A 20,897-nucleotide genomic window follows, 5' to 3' on the forward strand; every position below is an offset into this window, starting at 1 on the left:
TCTCTTATTATCTATCTTAAATGCATAAAAGGCAGCCTGTCAGGGCAACAACAGATTCAGGTACTAACATTTATTCTATCACAGATACTGATTGAAGAACGAGCACATAGTCAGTTATCTTGTAATAAGAGAAGATGAGAATTCCCAGAGTTCCCGTTTTCCCTCTCTGTGCACATAAATGTTTAAAATTCATGAAAACAGACAATGAACTATGTGGAAGTGGAAGGAATAAGCAAGCATATTTGGGGTGTCTTAGTTGACTTCGCCTTCAGCATTTAGCATTTAGTGGCATTCCACTTCCCATACATGGAAACTGCACATGAGTGTGTTATTTATGTTGTATAAATAATAAGGAGGTCTAGGCTGCAATTTTGTAATTTTAAATATGCAGAGAATAAACCCATCAACAAATCAATAAACGAAGTTGCCAATATTAATGTGCTATAAAATTCCACTTAGCATTTGCCTGGACTACACTCTGATTTGTTTCTCTTGTCATCCATTTTAAAGCAGGGAGGTATGCAGTGGCCTTTTCTCTTCTTCATGTATGACAGACGGGTCCTTAGATGCAAAGAATTTGAAAGCAATGATGTATGTAATGTGTAAAGGTAATGCAAATGAATCACAACTTTAAAGTTCATAATCTGAAATTAATCTGCAATAGATCATGAACAGAAAGATCAAAAGAGACACCTGTCCATAGTGGGGTTCATATTTTATGTCTAAAGAGCAGAACTATAAAACTAAGCCAAATAGAACATGCAAATCATGTTAACTGAGAGAATACAGAAGTGGTCATAGATACCTATTTTTTTTTAAATAGTAGCTGTTTTAAATTTGTTCTTAAGCTCCTGGCGAAAAATATAAATATTACTAGATGAATCCTATGATAATTCAAATTTCCTCTTCATGATGATGAACTCCTGTGGCATTTTGAAATACAGTTCTTTTGTTTTGTTTTGTTTTGTTTTGTTTTCAAGACAGGGTTTCTCTGTAGCTTTGGATCTTGTCCTGGAACTAGCTCTCGTAGACCAGGCTGACACCGTACTCAGAGATTCGCCTGCCTGTGCTTCTGAGTGTTGGGATTAAAGGTGTGGACCACAACTGCCTGGCTATAGTTTATCTTTTTTATCAGGTCATTGGCAGACTAACCTTTTAGCCTTTTATATTCAGATTGTCTTTCTCATATAACTTTCTTCCACCTAAAATTTATGTTTAAATCTTCCATGTGGGCCTCCATAAGATCACCAAATAGCATGCCAGCAATACACTGCCTGTTAATACATCAGTTTTGTGATATTTTGAAGACCTTAAGTACTAATGAAGACTTTCTGGACTATAAGGGAACTAGATGAGGTTTTGACCCCAAATCCACAAAAGTAAGTACATTAAAGACAAGGAATTTTCACAAAAATGGCATGTGATTGTCATGTAATTCAGGATGGATGGGAAGTACTCATCCAAAGGTGTCTATGAATGCCAGCTGTTAAAACCTGGAAGCAGTTGGATATAACAAGATGTAGCTACAATTCATAGGTGCTTGCCATTACCATTAGTTTCATAAATGGCATGCTATTGGCTATTGATATTACTTAATATATTACCACTAAAAATTGTTGCTCTACAACTATTACTGATGCCACTAACCTTCTTCCTTTTCCTTTTAGCATTTACTGGGAACTTACAATCACAGCAGTATTTTAAGCCCTTTGTATGTCTACTGTACATTCATTTAATCTCTTTAATAACTTGCTTAGGTAGACATCATTGTAGTTCTATTTCTGCAGAAGGGGAAATTGACACACAACGTCATTAAGTAACTTGTGCCATAGCTATGACTCATAGCAACAACAGGGGTTTGACTCTTTGTTTCTTAAATGCATCTTAAAATTTCTGCATATGACATGGCCATTGAAATCATGAACACTAACAGTTGTTGCTGCCTGCATGGGGCCTGATGAAAGAAAAGAAAGGAGAAAAAGCAAGTGAGGTAGGGAGGAAGGAAGGGAGGGAGGGAGAGAGAAAGGAAGGAAGAGAAGGAGGGAGGGAGGGAAGGAGGGAAGAAGAGAGAAAGGAAAGGAGAAAGGAAGGAAGCGAGGGAGGGAGAAAGATAAAGGAAGGGAGAAAGAAATGAAGGAAGGGAGGGAGGGAGAGAGGGAGAGAAAGGAAGGGAGGGAAGGAGGGAGAAAGGGAGGTAGAGAGAGAGAAAGGAAGTAAGGGAGGGAGAGAAAGAGAAATGAAGGGAGAAAGTAAGGTAGGAAGGAAGGGAGGAACAAATGAAAGAAGGAAGAGAGGAACATGCTGGGGGTCAATTTGAAGAAGAAAATGGCTGGCAGAAGTGAAAGGGGAGGAAGAAGAGACACGAATGTAATTGTAATACATTTTATTGAAGTATGACATAAAACTCAAAAGCTATATGATTAAATAAAATTGCATAAATGATTTTTAAAACACCTTTGGTGTTGTATTGGTCAAAATCGAATTGTATAACATGACCCAGAGTAATCTGAAAGAATTTCATTGCCTGCAAAATAATGTCTGTATCACAGATGCTGGACGTGCTAGTGCTGGGCAATGCCCTGAGCATTTCCGGGTGGGGATATTGTTGCTCTTTCCTCTTAAATCTCACAAATGTGCAGCAAGCTAGTTCCTGGGTAATGGATGAAGGCAGTGGGACAGAAGAGCAGAGTGGCCCTCTCAAAGCCACCTAGGGCACAGACCGACATTCTTTTCCACAGCCCTCATTTCAAAGGGACGCAATGGTCACAGCTCCTAAAGCCTGGCTGCTAACCAGTCAGCACCTGCCCACCAGTGGCAGGAGCACAGATGGAGAGAGATGTACCTTGCTCTTGTACTTCTGATGCCCCAGTCGGAACTTCACATAGGGGTCACTCAACCCATTGGAATCCATTGCTTTGAGGTCTCGGCCCTCGATGAGGGTGATGCTAACAATTCCTCTCCACAGGTGCGACTTCCTGTGCTGGTCTGACAGACGCAAGCTTTGGGTCTGAAACTTTGGCAAAGAAGAAGTCAGTTAGCTTATTGTGTAGTAAAATCAAGCTCTCAGTTGGCCTTGCTCTTTTTCCTGGATAGTTTTTCAAAGAATAGAAGTTAGTCAACTCTTGTTTAAAAAATTATAATTTATGGAGTATTATGTATTAATTATAACATTATTAATAGATTATGGAATTATCTCATGATGTATTTGTTATGTTCAAGGAATACTCAAGCCCTACAGCTTGTAGGCTCCTAAAATTAGAAGATATAGATATGCTTGTTTCAAAATATGCCTAAAAAACTGTCAGAGACCACAGCTATACTTCTCTATTTAATTTTTAAGTTTTAAGAGTAGTTTTTCTATATTAAAATAATTTTTCAGATGGTTTTAGCAAGTTAGACTTAGAAATTTTTAAATCTGTCTTACTATCTTAGGGGATAAGTGACTTTCTAGAGCTATTTAAGGGACCAGAGAACACAAAACTAAACAGTGTGTTCACTGACATCTTGCTTTTGCCTGAAACTTGTGTCATGAATATTTGCAATTATTTTTAAGTTAAAATGTGATTTACATTAGAATGTTTTTAGAGTTTTCCCTCATTCTGGTGTATGAATAGTCTAATAATCTCTACTATGCTCAATTCTAAACCACAATATTCAATCCAGTGAACAAAATCGTTATTGTTTTAAACTAGTGAATTTACTAAAATACCATATGATTTTTAAAAACTGAATGACACTTAAACTAGAGAAAGAGCAATAACAGCAAACACACTCCATCGGAATTCAGTATTGTGAAGCACTAGAGAATCACCGTTTCTGTTGATAAGTGTGTTTGACCCACTTACAGTCAGTCATACCAAGAAGAAGTTCAGTTCTCCACACATAAACTAAAAGTTGGCCATATTTGATGCCAAGTCCCTTCTACATCAGCCTCATGAACTCGACTGCCTTGTCTGCTCGTCCTCCCATTTTGACCCCCATCGTTTCTCCACACCATAGCAATGCCAAGGCTAGTTGTACATGTGCTCATCTAAAGTCATGTATTTCAAGGTACTTTTATCAGGAAAACAGAAACTATGTGCTTCAAAAAACAGTAGTCATGGTGTTGGCAATATTTCCCTGGAAATCTTTCTAAACAACGCTATCTGGAGGCACTTGTCAACAGCAGATTTTGGACATTGATGCTGCCTTATTAACATCATCACACACCTCACCTGTGAGCCTCAAGAGCAGCATTCCAATGAGTCCTGAAAGACAAAGTCTTGGAAAGTATTCGCAAGCCCCGCCTACTGTATGAGGATGCTTTGTTTCCTTCTGTGCCACAAACTGGGTTTCTAAACTGGATTTTGTTTGAACAAAGTATTTCTCTTCATTGCACAAACAATGACTAAGGATTGGCCTCAGTTTGATTTAGAGTTCACTGCCAGGCCAGTTGATTACTTTTGATGGTGTTAGGGATTTAACCTGGGACCACTGAACTACCCTGTCATGAGATTCTGCTCGGTTGCTTGATTGATTGAACAATTGATGTCCCTAACAGAAGCACCTAGGGAGGGTTCTAGACTTTGGCTACAAAAGCACTGTTGAGAAGTGTGATGGTCAAAGGATGAAAGCGAATGTTAGACCAGTAAAAAGACAATTTTGTTTTTAAATAACACGGATTAACAGCTGTCAATTTGTGTGGAGCTTAAAATTTAAAAGTGTGCGTATGTTGCACACTGTAGCATTTGGCTTCAACTAAAACTCTATGTAGAAAGCAAGGCCTGAGCTCCTGTGTACTGAGGTGTAATTGAGGCACAACGTTGAGCTACCAAATGGGAGAGGTGTGACTAGAGCCCTGAATTTCTGGATTTTAATCTTAGTGTCTTCCCAAAATGAATGTTAGGTCAGACACTGTCTTACAGCTTAAAAATAAAGATGGTTTAAAAGAACACAAAATCCAGTTCAGTTCATTGTCGATAAAGAGGTTCAGGAAATCAGCTCATGTGCTTTATCACATGAGTGCATATGTGTTCATAATAGACAGTGTACTCAAGTATGCTTTCTTCTACATACTCTCCAGAAGCAGGCAAAGTCCCAGTCACAGCCAAGGTGTTACGGGCACCATCTTGGCACATCACCAACTTACATTGCTGAGAAGATTTCTTGCACTGAGGGACACCTGTTCTTTTTCTTCCTATTATATCTTCCTCTTTTTTTCACATAAGAACACAAATAAATGAGGAAGGAAAAGCATGCTTTCAACGAAGGATCTACCAAATGCCTTCTTTACAAAGAAATGTTATCTTAGAACTGAGAAGGCTATGCTAAGCAATACAGGAATCAGAGACGAGGATGAACAAACCGAAAAACAGTTAACCCTGTGGGAATCAAGGCGACCTCTGTTTCAAGATAACAAGAACACAAAGAGTTCTGAAGAGGGACTGACCAGAGATTTTTAAGGGATTATTTTTTGTCTTGAAAAGCTGTTGTTCAAAACATTCATTCATATGCACACTGGCCCTCACTCATGTTCTAACACTATTAATTTATGTAATTATAAATATTTTTAGTACTCACTCTGGCATGGATATTACTTATGCTTCTTAAAGTATTTAGTAGTGCCTTTAAATATACTGATCAAAAGTATATTCTTACTCTGAATATTTGTACAATTTAGAGAGACATCGATGCCTATTGAACAATTATGAAAATTTTATTTGTTACTTCCCTTTATTAATATTTTCCACATAGAGTGACTCTAAACCACACATATATATTGATGTGCTAATAATCATTAACCAAAACTACTTATTGGGAAAATAACAGGAAGGCGTAACGAACAGATCCATGGTTGCCCTTCACTGGCTACATCTAGTAGTTGGCTATTGAAAGCATTGCTGTCAGATAAGTAATTGTTAAATCAAAATTATATTTGGCAGAGAAAGAAAAGACAAGGAAAGATTAAGGAGATGATGTAACTCAGCTTGAAAGCCAACAGTCACAAGTGATGAAGGAAATAATCCCTTAAATTTTAAAAAATAAGATCTCAAATTTTAGCAGGAAGATTGTTGAAAATCTTGGGCTTGATCCTAATTTAGTCTTGGGTTTGAAGGACTGAGTCTTTGTTACAAGCACTTCGTGTGATTCTCCTACCTATGAGTATTTGAAGACTACTCACGTTAAAAATATCCATCCTGTTTTAGGACTAATCTAGAGTATCAACATGTCAGTGAACACTGCACATGTCCAGGCCAGAAGCAATTCGTCAAAAATATGTAGTTTTAGCAAGATTTTAGGACTAATTACTTGGCACTTTAAAGAGAATGTTAGTTTATTTTTATTAATTTTTTTTGTGAAAAAATCCAGAATATGAAATCTATTCATGTGCCTAAAGCATTCAGCTAGGAAGTGGCTTTCAGAACTGCCATCAGCATCAGAAGACAGAGTTCATTTAAGACAGGACAAGCCAACGAAATAATTGGTGGAATTCCTTTGTGTGTCTTGGCCATGAGGACTCTGAAGCTCTCTCTGCTGAAGCCCAGGAGGGGAGAGCAGGCTGCACTCATCTGAATGGGATGAATAGTTAGGGGACTAACATTTTTGTTTTGAACAGCATGTAATATTAATTTTAAAAAAGTCACTTTGAGAAATGTCCTCATAGTGCAGCAAAGGTGAGCACCAATGCAGTGTCCTGTCCAACTTCTACTTTGTTTTCAGTAGGGTAACATTGCCTAGCAAGAATTATAGGGAGATGGATCCTGCTTAATGGTATTAGTATTTTGTTAATAGATCCATCAGAAAGAATTTTTTCCCAAAAATCTGATGCCATTATTTTATTTTGGAGATATTTTTTCCAATGTGAAACAGAAACAGGCTCAAGAAAAATAAATGTTACAAGGACAACAATAATTTATTGTATTCATTTTCATAGCGTCAGTGAATCTTAGAAAAATTTTAAAAATATCTAAACTAACAGAGATCTGTTCCACTTATTGTTGTGCCTTTGCCATCCACAAGAGCAACCAAAAGAAACAAAAATGTTGCAGAAATTACTCCCCTCCTGAGACCACAGGCAAGCAGTGGGAGGCAGGGCAAGAGATGGTTGAACAAGGAACTCTGCAGGGAAATTACCATGGCGGGGCAGTAAGGTTATGTTTAAGATTTAGCCAATTGCCAGGAAGAGTCTCTGAGTGCAGTGTATGAGGAAGGCGAGCATTAACCCTAGGCGGATCACCTGAGGGGAACTGATCGGGATGGGATGAAGCCTGGGTTAGCTCTCATCAAAAGACAAGCTTAGCAAACATTACCAGAGCAGTTTTGTTCACGACAGGCATCTTGCCAAGACTGATAGTTTAATTTGAAATGCTTATAGGTTATCCACACTCCCTCTTTAAATATGGAATTATGACACAAAGAGATTGATTGTTACAGGATTTCAAATAGTTTCGGCTTTCATATAGATGGAACATACTCTGCTCATAGATTATTGAGAATGGTTAGTTAGAGGCTTAAAGGAATCAAGCCAGCTGGTACTTACTTAAGTACGTTATGCAGTAAAGCAGACATACACTGTTTGTATATACATTGTCCTCTAATATGTACCAGTAAAGTATACTCTGCCATATAGATTGTAGACATCTATATTCTCACTGTAGTTAATTACAGTTACTAGTTACACTCCATAAAATACCAAATAGTGTCAGGATATACCCCCTCAGTCTATATTCAGATTTTAAAAACTAAAAGCAAAACCAATCTGTGTAGATGTAGCATATGACTGAGGAAACACAGTCCAGTCTTCTCTCTGCTATGTACAAGTGACCCTTGGGTTTTGTTACCCTGATTGTGTTACCTGTGCAAATCCTAATCCTTCCAAATGAGACCCAGATCCTGCAAGACTGAAGAGAAAGGCATGGCTCGTGGGCTTCAATGAGCCATGTACAAAAACAGCTCTATTCTGTATTCTCAGCACAGAGGCGAGACATGCTTATCTGCGCAGGCCACGGCCAGGAAAAGATAATGCTGGCCTAAGACGACTGCTTTGTGCTGCAGAAACTAGGCAGGGGAGCAAGTAGCAACTCAATCAAGACACGACATGCTCTATCCTTTCCTTTCCTACAGAGTTTATTCCAGGGATTTGCAGCCGGATGATGGGGTCCAATGATTGCTTGCAGAAAGCACCTGGTGCATTGTGTGGCCTGGTGCGAAGTATCTTCCTGCTAATAGAACAAATCCTTCTCTTGAAGATGATTCACAGCCACTGAGGGCCTCAGAGAAACTCCTGGATTTTATCCTTAATTTTTCTCTCACTGCTTCTTGATTCAATTTATGCTGCCAAGAAGTTCATTATATTCAAGGTGTTTTAACTATTCACTCTAAGTTTGTGGTCTCAAACCTTTATTGTTATGTTTAATGTACATCCCAATTAAAAGCTATTATATATATTTAACCATATCCAAATATTAAAAAAATCTACATGTATTTATCAATGATACAGGAAAGAAAAATAATAGTCCTTGATTTGACTTACAAGATTTTCCTTTAAAAACTTAAATGGAAATTTATAAATATTTCAAGAGTCTTTTTATATCTGAAATAGAAATGATCTGTGACCTTTTCTGGGGGAAGTATAATATATACTTGAGTTGTTCACAATGTAAGTGCTAAAGTACAGGGTCTCACTCTTGTTTTACATGGTTGATAACACCTCTTCCCCTTTGTTACAGTCTTTCACACTTCTACTTGACATGACCATGAGGCACGCCCTGATGTCATCCTGACGATTCTGCTTTTTCTACACACTTCTTCGCCTGTCATAAATCTTTCCTCAATGTTTACGTCTGTCTTGGCATATCCCCGTTCTTTCCATTAAAACATATTTAATCCACTACAATGCTTTTGTAATATGGTTTCTGCAGTTAATTCTGTTATCAGAATCTTAATGCCTGTTCAGTGAAAATCACTGGGAAGAAATAGAAGCGTGCTAACCGTGTGGAAGAGAGGAAGAAGTAGAAGCATGCTAACCGTGTGGAAGAGAGGAAGAAGTAGAAGCATGCTAACCGTGTGGAAGAGATGTTCAAAATGACCCTTATTTCGTGGGATGCTAAACGTCTATAATAAAATCTGACCCAATTAGCGTAATCTGATTTGAACTCCTATAATGTTCATTGTTTTCAGGAGAAACACGGTGGTTGCTGTATCCACTGTGTAATGCTCCGTCCTGAGATGCGTTGTCCTGATGAATCCTAATATTATGCCTTTGGGTAACGAGAATACCTCTGTGTCACTTATGTCTTTTATTTTCATTATTTTCCTTTCAAGAAAAGTAAGCTATAAACAGGACTGACATTCCAGCTGTGCAGCCTCTCCCTGGATTTAGATTTGCTCAATGTGACTAACTAGTCACATGCCGACCCTTCTAACAGAAATGATGCTGCTTTCCTCACAAAACACATGAGCACTCATTTTTCTCTTTTACTAATCTCATTTAAAATTATGTGTGTGCATACATGTATACGTGTGCATGTGAGTACAGTCTCTGTGAAGGAGAGAAGAGCAGTTTAGTCATCTGGATATTTTATTACTGGTGTTTGTGAGCTATGCAACTTGGGCACTGGGAACTAATCATGGATTCTCTATAAAAGAGTATATATTCTTAACTACTGAGCCATCTCTTTAGTTGCTATTTAATTAAATTTTTTAAAATTTTTATTTTTTGAGATAATAAAAAGCTAGACAATTTTCCCCTTCCTTTACTGTCCCTCATACCCTCCCATGTACCTCCATTCTCCCTCACACTCATGGCCTCTTTTTCTTTAACTGATGCTGTGTGTGTGTGTGTGTGTGTGTGTGTGTGTGAAAGAGAGAGAGAGAGATTTGATGCATATATGTGTCTAAGTATTCTTAAATACGTAAATATAACCTCAGTCTCTATAATGTTAACTTCTCTGTATGTTTTCAAGGCTTGCTATTTTGCATTGGATAATCAGTTGGGGGCTCTTCCCTGGGGAAGACCATTTCTCCAACTCTCAGCACTCCTTAGTTGGTTGCAGTTCTTTGTCTAGGGTTAAAGCCTCATGAGCGCCCCTGTCCATTTTAGTTGTCTATTGGTTTCATCCTTGTTCATTTCCTGTTTAGGCAGCTATGTTGGTGAGACTTCCTGGGGGTAATTTCCAACATTCCTAGAAGACACTCTCACAGAAAACTTCCCAGTCCTCTGGCTCTTACAATCTTTCTGCCCCTTCTGCAATGATCCCCGAGTCTTAGGTATTAGAGATGTGTTGGATAGGAATCATTTTGAACTAGGTTCCACAACTCTGCGTTTTGATTGGTTGTGGTTTTCTTTCATGGTTTACATCTGTTTGAAAGATAAGTTTTTCTTCTAAGGGATTACTATCCTTATGTGGCTAGGCCCTGGAGAAGATGTCCTTTGTTAACTTTAATAGTTACCTTACAAATGAATGGGTTTTGTTATACCTTTTTATACTGTACACTCCATATTCAGATTTTATTTATTTATTTTTATTTATTTATTTATTATATACAACATTCCTTCCATGTATGCTTACATGCCAGAAGAGGGCACCAGATCTCATTATAGATGGCTGTGAGCCCACCATGTAGTTGCTGGGAATTGAACCCAGGACCTCTGGAAGAGCAGTCAGTGCTCTCAACCTCTGAGCCACCTCTCCAGCCCCTCAGATTTTATTTATGTTTCAGCTGTTTGGAGTCTTTTTGCATATTTGAACATGTTCAGGGAAAACATCTTTTCAAATGTATCTCTAAAATGTTCATGAAAATACCAACACTTCATGGGCAGACAGATATGGGGCCAGTTATCAGAGTGACTTTTGATGTCATTATGTGAGACCTAGCTAGGCTTGATTATCAAACACTTCTTCAATAATCAGAAACTGTTTTCACAGGGCATTTCCTTGGCTAGACACCCAAATGGAAGCCCTGTCGCTACTCATTCTTCCAAACATTTATTTCTAAAGAGAAGAATGTTGCACCTGCTCACATCCTCAGGGCTCTTCAGGGAAACGACATCACTGCTCTGGGCCTTAGCTTCCTCATTGGTGGGATACATGTCCCTTAAGAAGTTTGCCTTTTGTTTAATTAATGTGTCACCACTTAACGTTCTATGCCCAGAAGAGATCTCACCACTGTATCTTGGGTGCCAAAAAGCTATAATTTAAACCCACACGTTTGTTCTAAAATCAGATACTTCAAGAAATAGAGAAAGGTTATTGAGGAATATTGGGAGAAGGAAGAATGGAACCAAGTGGGAGACTAATTTGGGAACAACAGAGCATAGAGAAGTTGAAGGAGCCCTGTAGAAGGGAACATGGAAAAGGCAGTAATTACAGTACTGGTCCTCACGAATCTTGACTTCAAATTACTTGTCTGCATGTCTGCAGCACAAAGAACAAACTCAAAGCAGAGTAAGTGTCCCAAATTTTGCTCTCAAATAAGCAAAAAGTCCTCTTTCCTTTAAGGATTTAAAGAGGCTAGCCTCTATATTCATGGGAAACCCATGAATGCACAAGAGGAACAAAGATTGTTTTGGCAAAAGTACAGAGTAACATTAGTGAAGGTAACTTCTGTAAATACAGCAGAAAGGAAACGGCACACCATTCAGCTGACTCATGGCAATAAAAGGCTGCAAAAGAGATGTGTGTTGGAGCAGGCAGGATATGTAGCTGACTGGCTCAGTGGTCAGAGCCCGACTTCCCACGGAATTTGTGCGAGGAGATACTACAACACATCTCCAAATTCTAAAGGGAAAATGTACTTTTTGAATACAAGTGGATTGAAATAGAAAAAGAAAATAGCAAAGACTCTAAAATATAATAACTTCCCTGCAATGTCTACAAAATCATGGCCTAAATGGTTTTCCTTTTCTATATTTTGATGAGAGAGAAATTTAAACACAGCAACACACACACAGGGAGAATGACATGTGACACCTGTAATAAACACCACAGTTGACAAACAGCTGGGAGTAAACAGTCCCTCAAAGAAGCATGGTCCTGCTCACACACTGACTTGGATCTTCGCCTCCAAGACAGTGAGACTATGCATTCTGCTCGTGAGCTGCAATGCCTCTCTGAGTTACACGAGTCTTGGACAGCTAATATAAAGGGTGGGAATGAAATTTGTTTTGTGACTTTTTTTTAATGGCCCACATAAATGGCAACAGGAAAAGCATAACTACAGAAAGCAAAATTGAATACAAGGAAAAGAAGAGACACAATGGATGACAATTGTTCCAGAAGAAGGGGAAATGCAACCCAGAGATTTGGGGAATGACAATATAGGGAGACCAAACATCTCCCTGAGATAAGACAGCCCTCACTGAGTGGCTCAAACATGCTCTTAGGCAAGGGAGAAGAACTTCTGGAAGTCTATGCTGATGGTTCAGGGACAGTCTTAAAGCACCGTAGGGTCTGGTCATAAACCAGTAAGCACAGTGCATAGTGCAGTTACATAAGAGGGAAACAGATGGCAGAGTTCAGTCAGCAATGATTAAATCAAATTCTGTAGAAATTCAATATCGTTTTCATTTAAATCAAAAGCAGAGTTAATGCTTACTCATTCATATTTTTCAAAGAAATAGCAATGACTATTTCTTGTACATCTCCTAGATGTGTTGCTTATAATCACTTTGATAAGAGTAAACCTTCTAAGAACACAAAGGTAGCATTAACAAGTCAGTCTTCCAGAGGGAGACAAAGAGCCTCTGTGCACTTGCCTCCTTTTCCTGGGAGGTCTCTGGAACTGTAGTGCTTAAAACCTGACTAAACTTATTCCTGCAAAGAACAGCTATGAAGAAAAGTTTTCAGAAGTATAAAATTTCCAATGTTTTTTAAGTGAGGACATAAAAAATTTGTTGATATGACTTAGAATTAAGTCAACAAAGAAGGAAAATGAAAACATCTGTCAGTGAGCCTGCTTTTAGAGCCAGAATTCTTAATTCCCAATAGCTATTCAGAAATAAAAAATTAAGAATATTAATATTAAAGCATTTCAACATTGTTCAACATTATCCTCCAAAAGAAAGACTGCACAGAGAGAAGTGAGATTCAAACACTTCATTTTCTGAGAGTTCCTAAAAGCAAGCAACTATTTAGCTAAATTTTGATATGTTTTTGAGAATACCCAATTATTGTCAAAATTACAACGAACCAAAACCAAATCAAAGCAAACTAAAGGTAAAAAACCATACATCCAGACACTTTGGATATTTGGAAACTACGGTTTCTTCTCTTGAGTAGATGAGTCTCTTTGTCTTCTTCACCCCTGATGTCATTGAGGGCAAAGTGTGAAGGTGTTTTCTACAGGTTTTAGAGTTCACTTACTGTGCTTAACTGCTCACTAATATATCTCGAGTCTGATGTTCATGACAGAGAATATAAGTACTAAAGCACATCACACAGTTTTAATATGAAGTAGACAACATTGTTTCTTTTAGTAAAAACAATTGTGCTAATCATAGACTGTAAGATTATTTTAAAATACAGAAGCAGAAATCTTATTAATAAAATATTGCCTAGTTAAATTCTTTACAAAATTTCTCAAATTTGCTGGTATGATACAATTGTACAATAAATACAATAAAATGACTTCATTAACTTGAGCTCTAGCTACATCCTCAGCCCTAATTAATTACATTTTAATAAGCTTAAATTTCTTTTCCTTTGGAATGTACAGTGCTTATCTGCCCCTGAGTATCAATTATAATGAAATCAGGGAATGCTGATAAGAGTTTGGGGACAGTTAAATTGTAAAACTATCATGAAGAGGAAGAAATCTTGCTGTGCTTTTGTGATAGCAACTAGTATTATAGTGGTCCAGCATCTTACATCATGTCCAAGGCATAGTAAGGTACTCAATAAATTTTGTTAATTGACTAAGTAATATTTGATTAAAATCTTATATTTTTACCAAACATGAAAAAGTAGAAAAAGTATTTAATATTTGTCAATATTAATACTTTAAAACTAGACAGAAATGCTTAGTAATCTGTATCTATTTAACCAAATACATTTCTTAATGCAACAAATCATGATTTTATAAGTTGCTTGCTTAGAGATATTTCTCTGTTTCATTATCTTATTATGTAACTTAAAGAATCTGCTGGATTTTAGAGAAGCAGCATGCTTTCTTTTTAATAATCATTTCTCTTCACTTCGATTTATAAATATTTAAGTAATTGATCCACAAGTGAGGCAATTTTAAAAATAAGGTTGCAGTATCATATTGAGTGTGGGATCCTAGCTGTGTAAGAGCGTTCACTCTACATAATAGGAGGCAGTATCAAAAGTTATATTCCCCAGTGAGTATAAATCGTAAGTGGAGATAAAGTTTTACCTCTAAATCCAGCACAAAGCAAATATTTAGAGATATTAGCTCATTTAAAGCTGTAGGAAGCTATACTAATATTACTTTCAAGTCTTCTTCAGCTAAAAGCAGAAGACACCTAATTGTTGGCTTAGTATACAAAGAAAAAAGCTATTCATGAATTTGGTGGTTGAGGGTATTAATGATAAAGATTTAGGAATAAAAACCCAAACTATTAGGTACATTTAGACCCATCCTAGTCCCTAGGCTGTACTTTTTAGACCCTCCCTAGTCCCTAGGCTGTACTTTTTAGACCCTCCCTAGTCCCTAGGCTGTACTTTTTAGACTCTCCCTAGTCCCGAGGCTGTACTTTTTAGACCCTCCCTGGTCCCTAGGCTGTATTTTTTAGACCCTCCCTAGTCCCTAGGCTGTACTTTTTAGGCCATGATTCATTATTTTTATCACTCATCAGTTACAAGTTTTAGTTTATTTTACAACCCACATTCTTATGTAAATTAAGGTCTTTATTTCAAGTGGGATAGTCTATTTATTGCTGTGAACTAATATGAAATTTACAATAGACCAACCCAGAGTAGTTATTATTGGTTACAACAATAACAACAAAAACAATAAGAAAAAATAATAACAATAGTAACAACATTAATAGAGAAGAAAATTATCATCACAACATCAATAACAATAAAAGTAACACCAATAACAACAACAATTAAAACAATAAATGCAACAATAGACAATAACTACAGTAATAAGTGTAACAACTGCCACAGTTACAATAGCAGCGGCAGCAAAGCTCTGGCATTATGATGAGCCCTAAACAAAAGCACTGATTTTAATTGGGGGAACACAAACCAATCATGAATTCCAGAGGAGCCTTGAGTCAAATCATTGTGTACATATTAAGTAACACTTCAGTGTCCATAAGACAAGGGACTTCAAAGTGAGGTGGAGCGGCAGTAAGACAGTATTAAAATTATAAATCAACATTTAAAAAGAATTGAGCACAAACACAGACATCAACTTGAAAAAGACAATTGCCAAAATTATCCTGAATAATGAATGGCTGAACTGCTTCTGTTGAGGCTTCTAAATTATCACACTACCAAGTTTTGAACTATTTAGGTCTACTTTTACCTTCAAAATATTTTTGAACTGTAAGTAAATTTCTCTTCAAAGATGAAAAAAATCAAACTACAAGTCTAATTACAAGTCAAACATATTTTTACAACAAAAATCTAAAAGATAATTTTTTCTTCATAAAAATAAAAGTCTAATTTTACCTAAACTATTGACTATGAAAATAATTTTAAAACTGTACATAAAATAAATCATAAAAATCTTTTAAGATTTTGTTATCAATTGGAATGAGGAATAACTCTCAATCTTTTATTTAAAGTGACACTTTACAATTAGGTCAGTATGCAGATCCTGAAACATAATTCATATTATTGTAATGTAGGAAATCTTCAAGAATCAAATAATCACAAGAGAAAAAAAATGTCACCCTAAAATTCAAATGTCAGAATCAAATCAGCATTCTAGATGTTATGATTTTTTTATATGCACGTGACAAATTTCTTTTAATTGATGCAATTTCAGACATTTAAGAGATTAGAAATATTTATAAGCTCTTATGCAAATCCATTGCATAAAGAGTCCTGGTCAGATAATAATTGTTCATGAAAATCAGGATCACAGGATGCTTCCATCCCAGCAATAAACAATGATTTAGAATATTGACTAAGCCTTTGAATAATCATGTCAACTAGAATTTTTGTAGTAAAGTCCTTGTAAAAGTATGAATTATTTTCAATTTATTTATAATAATAAATTTATAATAATAGATTATAGATAATCTATTTATGTCTATCATCTATCTATCATCTCTCTATCTATGTATATCTATCTGTCTACCTACCTATCTATTGGTATGTATGTATCTGTCTGTCTGTCTATCTTTCATCTACCATCTATCTGCCCATCCGTCCACCATCCATCTACTGACCTATAATCTATTCTTCCACCATGAGTCCATACACATCTCCGTGTTGACTTTCTGCTCCACTAACCTGGAGTCTGATCCATTAGTTCCCCCTTCTAATCAGCTCAGGGAGGAAATTAGTTGGCATTTTATTAACACATCAAAGGGACAAAGGTCAGCTGGCAATCATGCAATAAACATCTTAGATGTGGGACACAAGCTTAGTGGATTCTATCTTTTGCTTAGGGGTACATTTTATCCTTTGAATGTAAACCAGATCATCCATATTCACTCCAGAAAGATCCACAACATTCATAAGTTCATCAAAAGCAGCCAAATAAATGTAATGTCATGGTTATAGAAAATCTCTGTTATTATGAGTTAAAGTACAAAAATCTAATTTTATGTCTACAGGGAAATATTGTCAAAACATCAAGGAAAATCGTTTCAATGTAAGATCTAACTATGACTTCATATACTTCTTGGGATAATTAATTATCATGCTAATGTATAATGTTTATAAAATATATAAACTTGTTACAAATGTAGTAACTGAGGTCCAAATACATGCTGAATAATAGAACTCCTCATTGTCGTTCACCATTTGCTCACTGTTGGCATTTTAGAATCCCAGAACAATTAATTCTGATAGAGGATATTATTTTATAGTATTTTTAAAAAAGAGTTGCTAATAATAATATAGCCCAAGTAAGGAATTTAAATGAAAGTTTGTTTCCTTCAAAACACATAAGCGTTTCCCATGTTCAAAGACATGTACATATAATTATAAATAGTGTGCTAAAGTAGGAGCACCATGACCACTCAGCTGAGAAAGTCTCCTCCCAATAGTCTCCATTCATTACTACCTTTTCCTCATCTTTATAATCACCTGTTTATCAGCAAATGATGTCTTAGTAAAAAGACCCCATAATCAGTAACTAATATCTTTTTCATCATGCCTATGTGTGATGTTTAAAACTGTGTTCATCTGTTTCTGTCCCCTACTTAAAGCAGTTACAAGTCACTGATGAATTTTTAATGTGTCATGCAAGGGACCAGGTTAACTATGCCCTGCAGTCTTATGGAGCTTAGTATTCCCTAGTAAAAATTCATGATATCTTTGCCTGAAGTCTTATTAAAATTGCTTCATTCAACCAATGGGTAAAGTATTTCATTAAAATCATGCTAAGTGATTATAATAAAAAAATCTTTGTAAGAAGATATTACTAAAAGAGATGTAGGCTGTCAAATAACAGATCTAGTAATGAGATACCACCAAAATAATCTACATTATATTATTCAAAGAACAGAATTTTTTAAAGAAAACAACTAAAATTGTTATAGTTAGAATTTTGACAAGCATATCTCTATATGATTACAATAGCATTTTCTTTTTAAAAATATTTTGATTGGCTCTTTGAAAATTTCACACATGCATACAATATATTTTAATCCTCACCAACCTGTCACTACCTATGGTGCTAACTGACCCCAGAACATCCCCAACAATCTCCCTTCCAACTTTGTGTCTTTTTTAATTACTTTCTCACAGACTCCAATTAGAGTTGGCCTAGTGCATGGGCGTGGCTGTCCACTTGACTCGGAAGGTACACCTACAAAGAAAAGCCACTCACACTCAGAAGTAATCAACTGCCAGTAGCACTTCAGCTAAAGGTTAAGTAAAGCTAAATACTGTAGTAATATTCTTCAGATAATGGAAGTAATTTATTGAAAACATGTGTTTATTATTTTTTATAAGGTAAGTTCTCACTGTATACCACAAGCTGCTTGGAAACCATAATTCTGCCCCATCCACCAACACACTTAGCAGTAACTTACTTATCATAACCACAGATAAACTCTCCTCTGGGTTAAACACAGGCCTGCACAGCCGGCCAACAGAGACAACTATTTCATTTCCATTTTTGTTTTGACCCCATAAAAATCTATTCAAAACATATATATAAAAGGTTCTCTTTTGGTAGCATGGAATATTCTTGATGAATAACTTAACCTTAAATAAATTATCAATGATAGGCTTCTTCTAAAGAACAAAGAGCTGAAATAACCCAAAGTGTTGCACTTTCCCTGCTGAGGGGCATTTAGTCACATAAAGGGAACTCTTTGACCTGGATGGCTACTCAGCTGTCCGGTTTGGGTAGAGGCTGATTCTCTGCTTTTCACTAACAACACTCTTTCATTACAGACAAGCGTAAGAGGGGTTTAAAGTGTACGTGATGGAAAGTGTAGTTAGTGAGAGACCACAGTGGCCATATTCATGGACGCTATCACCCCCAGAAGAGACACTGTGGAACTAGCTATTGGCTGATTTGCATGCAGTTGAAATCTAGACCTTACTTTGACATCTTGCTCTTCACAGATACCTGGAGGTGCATTTTCTCCACTTTTATAATGTGATAACAATTGACTTTCAATAATCAAGAGGCTTGTCTTGAATATTATGAGGTCCCTGTCTTCTGGAGCACTGCTCTGTTATTTCAATAGTATATACTGTTTCACAGCATGTAAGTACCACAAATATTTCCACGAGAGTCTACTATTGACAGAGGTGTGGTAAATAACATGAACAAAATATGAATAAAAACCTTATCACCAAAAGGGAAGTGACAAGCAGGTATTTAGACAACAGGAAATTTTATGAGCTATTTCACCCTGTGTAGAAGATGTTCACGTTACAAAAGGAACACCAGTGGAGTGACTCTCATGTCATCGTTGGTATACAAAGACAGACTTCAGATAGAAGTCCTGCCCTAAGGATGACAGATGATCTCATTCCTGCAAACTACAACTCCAAAGGAGAAAATTGTTTGTGTCTATAGGAAAAGCCACATGGTGAACATGGTAACCACTAAAAATACCAGTGCTTCTATTTGAGTATGATTCAACCATATTCTTTCTAAACTCAAGAGAAGATTTCTCCTATTAAGGCCCACATTTTAAGGAGAAGATCACAGCTTAACCACCCAGAGCCTGCTTGTCCAACCCTTAGCTCTTAAACACCGCTGCTTGGAGGAAAAGATTCAGAAACAGTGCCAACTTGGGAGGAGCATGAAGACCAGCAAAGTAGGTAATAATTACAAATGTGAAATTTCCCATGAATTTTTTAGTACAACACTGTACTTTTATAACACTTTCTGGTGAATATGGAAAGTGTTTTAAGGCAGAGTAAAAATCTGAATGAATTAACAAGTGCTCATTATATTATCACAGAAAAAAAAAACAAAATGAGTGAGCTGATTTCAACTCCCTCGGCATTTAGAATCTCTATGAAAATGTACCAAGCTAAAAATTCCCTTAGTCTAATATTAACACCTGTACTGAATATAACCTGTCAACTACTCAAGTGAGTGCTGAATTAGACACAGGCATTTTTCATCTGTGGTGGCAAATTTTCAATGTTTAAATTGATAGTTAACTATAAAACATTAAGAATTTTATATACAAACATAATGGAAATAACATATTTGTTATTCATTTAAAATGTTATAGATTCAAGAAAATTATGTGGATTTATATTTACTTTATCACAAAGGTTAATTAAACAAATTAAACGTCCTATAAAATCTGTCTACCATCTATCTATCTATCTGAATGTATGTTAGAATGGTTCCTTCTCTCAAGCCAGACCTGGCTTTTACTTCTTTCCCCTCAGCCCTTTAAGTGCTGGGATTTCAGGGATTAAGTGCCTTTCAATATACACAGCCCAAAATGACACTTCTATTCTCTCTTCATATTTCAATAAAATAGACTACTCATATTCATTAATGCCAAATACTATGTAATATCAGTTCTAGTTAAACTCATTTGGAAGATGATGGGTTAGTAGGTTTTCACACAAAAATATCATCATAGAGTCACAGGATGGGGAAAGTCTTATGTACATTTTAGAATCAACACATGCAATATGATATTAATTCTAAAGTACAGATACAACAATAAACAGTTCAAACATTTCTTTAAGTCTTTAAAGTTTTATTTTGCCTAGTGAAACAGTGGGCACATGGCTTTCTCCAGCATGTGCTTCTTGAGAGGTCTTAGGGTGAGTTAACTCTTGGTTGTCAGCAGATACAGAACTGGAGAGTAACGTGAGACATCACAGCGAACATAAAAAATATTTATTTTACATATGTTCTTAATTCACAGTAAAAGGAAAGGAAAGTGATGAAGTTGAATAACAACTCAAGAGCATGATTTATCAGAATGGAAGAAAGATTGCCAGTGTCCCAGGGTCTAAAAAAATCAGAACTATTAAAAGGAATATTGACTTTTTAAGTAAAAATTTGAATAGATGTCATTTTATCCAAGGAAATCTCTTTACTTTTTTTTTTTTTAAGTACGGAAAAGTTCAGTTTCATGGTAGGTATCTATGCTCAAGAGTGATACCATTGCCAAAGATACTGACATCACCAAAGCTGCTTGTGTTTTGCATATACGGTATATGGAAAGCTCAGGGCATTTCCAGAGTCACCACTCCTCTCAAGCCAGAAGTGAGACAAGGTACCGAGGGAGAACTGTCCTCAACTTTCAATGACACAAAAACTTTTGAGTTTAG

The 20,897-nt window shown here is 36.4% G+C and overlaps 1 protein-coding gene across 5 annotated transcripts in view; it reads right to left on the reverse strand.

The window, feature by feature from the left end:
• The window catches only part of Mctp1 (multiple C2 and transmembrane domain containing 1), a 573,693-nt gene that overhangs the window by 195,423 nt on the left and 357,373 nt on the right, over positions 1–20,897 (reverse strand). For all 5 annotated transcript variants that reach the window (XM_050122206.1, XM_050122203.1, XM_050122208.1 and 2 more), the window contains one exon: positions 2,843–3,013. In XM_050122206.1, coding sequence (XP_049978163.1) covers positions 2,843–3,013 — 171 coding nt within the window. The remainder of the gene's footprint in view (positions 1–2,842; positions 3,014–20,897) is intronic.

This window comes from Alexandromys fortis, unplaced genomic scaffold (assembly GCF_014885135.2).
Source record: "Alexandromys fortis isolate MF-2015 unplaced genomic scaffold, M_Fortis_MF-2015_v1.1 scaffold_163, whole genome shotgun sequence".
NCBI classification, from domain to species: domain Eukaryota; kingdom Metazoa; phylum Chordata; class Mammalia; order Rodentia; family Cricetidae; genus Alexandromys; species Alexandromys fortis.